Below are 5992 nucleotides of genomic sequence, written 5' to 3' on the forward strand. Positions count from 1 at the left end.
TTTTGTAGGGAGATTTAATACAAAAAGCAATTGGTGACCAAATTTCAAAGTACAACTCCTTTTCCACTTTGAGATAAGAATGTAAAAAAAAAAATTAGGAGAAATTGGAAGAAGCAATTAAAAAAAAAAACGAAAAAAAAAAAAAACAATTGAGGATATGGTTTGTAATCTCCACCACTTGGACTTCCCATAATTATTTCTTCAACCTACTCTTTGTTTTCTGTTCTTTTTCTCCCAACATTATCCAATTATTTATACACCTTATCTCTTCAAAACACACAACGAAAATTATATCAAATTCTACAAATCAACCAACCACTTTAGAATTAATTTGTTACTAATTGACCCAAATTTATCTAAATAAAATTAATTATCCTTCAAATAGAAAGATCACGAAAATTCGAGAAAGAGTGGTAAGCAAATACGTTGAGATTTGAAGTCAATATTGCTCTCAACTAACCGTGAAAATTTATTATAAATAACTTGATGTTAGAAGAATGAGATTAATCGGATAATATTCTAGATTAATTTCAAATTTATTATAAATAACTTGATGTTAGAAGAATGAAATTAATCGGGTAATGTTCTAGATTAATTTCTCAATTTTAAAGAACTAATGAATAATATTTCTACTTCAAAAAATCTACAAAAATTCGTCAATATTCTAAACTAATTAGATAAAATTCCTAATTAATTAGATAAAATTCCTAGGCAAGTTTATTTCATTTTATTATTTTGCTTCATAGTTCTTTTTTTCTTTTTAAAACTCGAAATCTACGCATTCCAATCCAAATTTGAACTCACTTCATTTGTTTTCCTTAATAAATTTTCCTTTTTGGTTTTACACTGTATTCTTGATGTCCTAATATTCATTTTCTTTTAAAATTCAAGCACCAATTTATTGCAGAAGGTTATCAGGTTAAATCAGATCTCTTAATCAATCTATAAGATCAGTCTCTTTTTGGTAATTTTTATTACTTGTGGTAGTCTTATTATTATCTCCTTTTATCCTTTAAATAAACCATTTACGTAAATCAAGAACCAAAATGATTCTTAAAACACAAAATCATATTACTTTTTCCTTTCTCCTAGAAGTAAAAACCAAGTAGTATTGTAACCTCAGGTTACAAAATCATCAAAAGAAGCCCAAAGAATCTTACTGAAAAAATTGAACAGAACAAAACAAAACAAATAAATGCAGATATCACATGCAGCTGCTCAATCATATGATACACAAAAATACAGTACAAGAGAAACCCAAACCCACTAGAGAAAATTGGGCATCACAAATTCCATCAGACCACATAAAATATGGGACAATATATTACAAGGGAAGGGAAAAAAAGAATCTAAGAATACATAGAGAAGGAGAGAATTTATTTAGCGGTAGGCCTAGAGGAATTAGAATGGGCAGCAGCTGCTTTTACAAGAGTAGTTGGCTTGAAAGCACTTTTTGGGTTTAAAGCCTTTCTGATCTTCAACACGGCCCATGCTGTTCCAATTGCATGCCCTGCTGCACCAAGCCCATCATTTGTTGCTTTCCCTGCTTCATCTCCATATCTGCAAGATCCCAACTTTCAATTTTGTATTCATCTTGGTATGAAATCGACAATTAATTAAAAAAAGGAACCGTTGCAAATATAACAATCATATTCAAAATATTAGCATATATAATAATACTTTTTAAAAAATGCAAATATAGCAAAATCTATCAACGATAGACTTCTATCATTGATAAACTCTCGACAGACCATATCATTTGTTGCTTTCCCTGTTATATTTGCAATTTTTTTTAAAATGTTACTATACACTTGGTTATTAATCTTAAAATTGCTACCAATTACAATTACCCTTAAAAAAATCTATGTTACTTACACTAGCAATTTATTATTAGAGAGAAATAGCAAATAACACATAACGTGGAAGTTAGAAGGGTTTATATATAGCACACGCACACCCTTTGGATCCTAGGTCAAAGTTATAAATAACATAAATACATATACATCCCAAAATTCAAGATATTCAAGTAGTTTAAACTACTTTTCAAAGACCGTACTTAAATCACCTGGCATTCCAATGTTATATATATATAAGAAATCAGAAGAGCAAAGTTTAAACTACTATGGGAGTTTCCCAAAGTATCTGACTTCTTTAGGCAGTACCTTTCTGAAACAAGTCCTGTAGTCACAACGGATGTAGTTGACATCACATTCTTTCCTGCCACTTCAACTGCATCGCAAACCTTGTCTGTACATACAGAGATTTCATATATGATACATTAGTAAAGCACTTCCAATGTCTATTTTCAGACACTTTATTAATCTAATAATCAGAATGCAAACAGCAAAGAACAAAGATGGATGATTCTGGGTTTTCTGGCTCTCAGGATCGAACCCAGTTCGTTTGGATCATTGAACTTGAGTATTGAACCAAACCAACCTCGAATGGTTCAAGATCAGCTGTTTTTTTAGTTGTAGTTAAGAGTCTATCAACTAAGAGTTGATTTAAGCCCAAGAATGAGGCACACTCTGCCTCCCTGTTACGTGCAAAGTTGTTTCATGTTTCTGCATTTGACACAAAAGACTGGTGACAATTGGCAAACCAATCCTTGAGAATTCTACATCTAAATTACACATCTAAGATAGGTAATTACCAACTTAAGTTCCTATGTTCTCTGCTTAAGACACTAATTCCTTGTCCCTGTTTGATAGCCAAGTTCTAAAATTTGAAAGCTACAAAAGAGCAGTTTTTATTATAGAAATTTCGGTAGGAATTCGCCAAGTTATGAAAGATGCAAACTATTGTAAGAAGTTAAGAGAAGATAGGTTTAATTTTAAAAAATATAAATCCAAAAACCAAAGGTTCACTAAAACGAAGCCTGTTCTAAAATTTGAAAGCTACAAAAGAGCAGTTTTTATTATAGAAATTTCACTAGAAATTCGCCAATTGAAGAAAGATGCAAACTATTGCAAGAAGTTAAAAGAAGATAGGTTTAATTTTCAAAAATAAAAAACCAAAAACCAAAGGTTCACTAAACAGAGCCTTAGATTATGGTGTTCTATTTTTGAAAATTAATTTGATAAACACTAGTTCTATCCATAAACATCTATGTTTAGTTATCCACCTTTGTACTAATGTTTGAAAAAACCAAATAAGTTTTGAAAACTAAAAAGAAAGTAATTCCCAAAATCATTTAAATTATTTAGAATTTAGTCCGAGTTCAAGTGTTCAATTAAGAAATGAAACGAAATAAACAAAAATTTCAAAAACAGAAGCTAAAAACAATCGCCCCATTAGGTAACCATTTGGTTTTTTGTTTTTTGTTTTTGAATATTAAACCTATAGACAAGAGTTCCACAACAAATTTCTTCATGTGTTATCTACATCGGTTGAAAAAACTAAACCAAAATTTGAAAACTAAAAAAAGTAGATTTTCAAAACTTATTTTTATCTTTAGAATTTGGCTAAGGATTTAACCATACTTTAAAAAAAATGCAAATCATTGTATGAAAGCAAGAAGAAATAGGCTTAATTTTTAAAAATCGAAAACGAAATGGTTACTAAACATGGCTCAAACAATTACAAAACGGGTGTGGTCTTCAAAAACTTGTTAGCTTTTAGAATTTGACTAGGAATGGAAGTGCTCTCTTTTTTAATAAGTGGAGGGAAACAAGTCTAATTTTAATGAAACAGAGAACAAAAAATGAAAAATTTGTTGGTCTTAGAATTTGACTAGGAATTGAACTGTGTTCTCTTTCTCTCTCTTACAATGGACGAAAACCATAATATAGAGATCGAATGAAAACAAGTCTAAATCTTGAAGACAGAAAACGAAAAAACGAAAGACTCGTTTGGCATTACTAGAGTAAAAACTGGTTTTCAAAAAATTTATTTTTATTCAAACTGTTTTGATAAAAAGGAGTTCAAAATACAATATTTTAGAAGGTTGCTAAACGACTTATTTTCAAAATTACACACTTGAAAACTTAAACCAAACACATAGAAGCCACTATTTGACAACATGATTTGGTTTCTGTTTTTCGGTTTTTAATTTTTAAAAATTAAGCTTACAAATACTTCTTTCAGTTCAATGTTCTGTTATCTATTAAAAATTAAGCTTACAAATACTTCTTTCAGTTCTATGTTCTGATATCTATTTGCTAAATTTTAAAAAGTCACTAGAGTTTGACACAGTGCAGTATGCAACACACTTGAGCTTGATATGAAACAAATTTGCTATGTCTAAATATGTAGAGATTCAAACCACAAGTAAGAAGAGAAATGAAGAGCTCACTGAATCCATCCAATGAAGCAAGAACAATTTCCCCAGGAAGAAGACTGAAGAATTTCTTCCCCACTTTAGAGTTCACTATAGAACTTGTAAAGAATCCAGACACTTTCACAACCCCAGAAAGTATTCCATTCGCCACTTTCTCCGTCATCTTCGTCAGCTTCTTCACACTGTAACAAATCACCAAAAACATTACAATTCCGAAAAACAATACCAAAAAACAAAAAAGGGGTAATGCAATTTCAAACCTCTTTATACTCTTCATAGCTGCCGGACTTATCTCTGCATCAGAACGAGGTCCCATCCGCTTCTTCATATACTCATTCCCCCAATTCAATCGATCCACAGTTACATCCCCACACCACAAAATCCCCTTAATCACCTGTCCCGATCCCGCCGCAATCAGCCGTGCGATTTTTCCGCTGTAATCGTCGACGTTCGGCGCCAATGTCGTCCAATAAGCAGCAGATCTCTCTTCTAGTAACTCCCTTTTCTCCTCAGACGTCGCCATATCTTCCGGCGAGATTTCCTTCGAGACTGATCCGTCTAACACCTCCCACTTCTCTGACTCCACTTTCTGAACGGAAAAACAACTGTACTGATCTAATATCCGATCCAATTCCTTCAATCGATCTTCCTGCCCTTTTGACGCAAAGGTCAGGCCGTATTTCAACATTTCGGGTTCGTGATTTCCGGATGACCCATTTGAAGGAACGCTGAGAATGAAAAAATAGTGAGAATCGTCGAGTTTTACAGCGGCTTCATCTTTGGCTAATGGCCATTGAATCTCATCGCCAATACGAGCGAGTACAGCGACGACGTTGTTCCCTTGGCTGAGACCGACGATTGAGAACTCGCCGGAAGCGAGTTCGATGCTGTTTTGTCTTTCAATTAAATGGACTATGGCGCCTGGAATCTGAACGAGGACTTGTTCGGAGGAGTCGGGGTGTTTGTGGCCGGAAACAGGGGGGTCTTCGTCGGGAAAGAGATTTTCGGCGAGGTCTTTCATGTCGATGGAGGGATAAAGGGAGGATGAAGAAGAAGAAGAAGAAGTGGGTTGTGGATTTGAAGAAGCCATGGATGGATTTCGAAATGATTGAGATGATCGGAGTGAAGGATTTGATTGAAATGTTGAAGAACAGAGTCGGGGATATTTATGAGAGGTGAAATCGTAGGAGCGAAGGAAAAACAGAGCGTGTCGGTTTGGTTTCAGACTAGGCGAGTGGCGCGTGGCAGTCCATGAAGTTGCCGCGTAGAATTTGCGGAAACTTACCGTTTTTCAACGTATTATATTGTGTATATATTATAATTTATAAGACAGTTTTAATTTTTTTTTAATTATTAGTCAGCTTTGAAATAGACCCTTCAAGTCAACGAGATTTGTAAAATAATTTTAAGGTGAAAAATTGATCAATGTCTTAAAATTGGATTATCAAACTTATAATAGTTATAAAATTAAACTCTCAAAAGATAAAAAATGAATTCTCACATTTATATAATTATTATAATCTCTACAATTATATAAGTTTGAGGCTCCCAATTTAACACATGTATAAGTTTGAGGATTAATTTTTACAATTGAAAGTTTGAGAGTGATTGCAGTTATCATATCTTAGAGATGATTTTTGCAATTTGCTCTAATTTAAAATGTTTTGGGTTGAGTTTAGGGAAATTTTCTAATCCTTTGGAGTCCTATATTCA

At 32.8% G+C, this 5992-nt stretch overlaps 1 protein-coding gene across 1 annotated transcript; it reads right to left on the reverse strand.

Moving 5' to 3' along the window:
* Positions 1–1180: 1180 nt before the first annotated feature.
* LOC120088453 (protein EARLY-RESPONSIVE TO DEHYDRATION 7, chloroplastic-like) lies at positions 1181–5524 on the reverse strand. The gene is made up of 4 exons (XM_039045766.1): positions 4540–5524; positions 4295–4461; positions 2163–2247; positions 1181–1560 (listed from the first exon to the last, which is right to left on the reverse strand). Exons 1-4 carry the CDS (start codon positions 5367–5369, stop codon positions 1377–1379), a joined length of 1266 nt encoding a protein of 421 aa, XP_038901694.1. The 5' UTR covers positions 5370–5524; the 3' UTR covers positions 1181–1376.
* Between the last annotated feature and the right edge of the window lie 468 nt (positions 5525–5992).

This window comes from Benincasa hispida, chromosome 10 (genome assembly GCF_009727055.1).
Source record: "Benincasa hispida cultivar B227 chromosome 10, ASM972705v1, whole genome shotgun sequence".
Classification (NCBI taxonomy): Eukaryota; Viridiplantae; Streptophyta; class Magnoliopsida; order Cucurbitales; family Cucurbitaceae; genus Benincasa; species Benincasa hispida.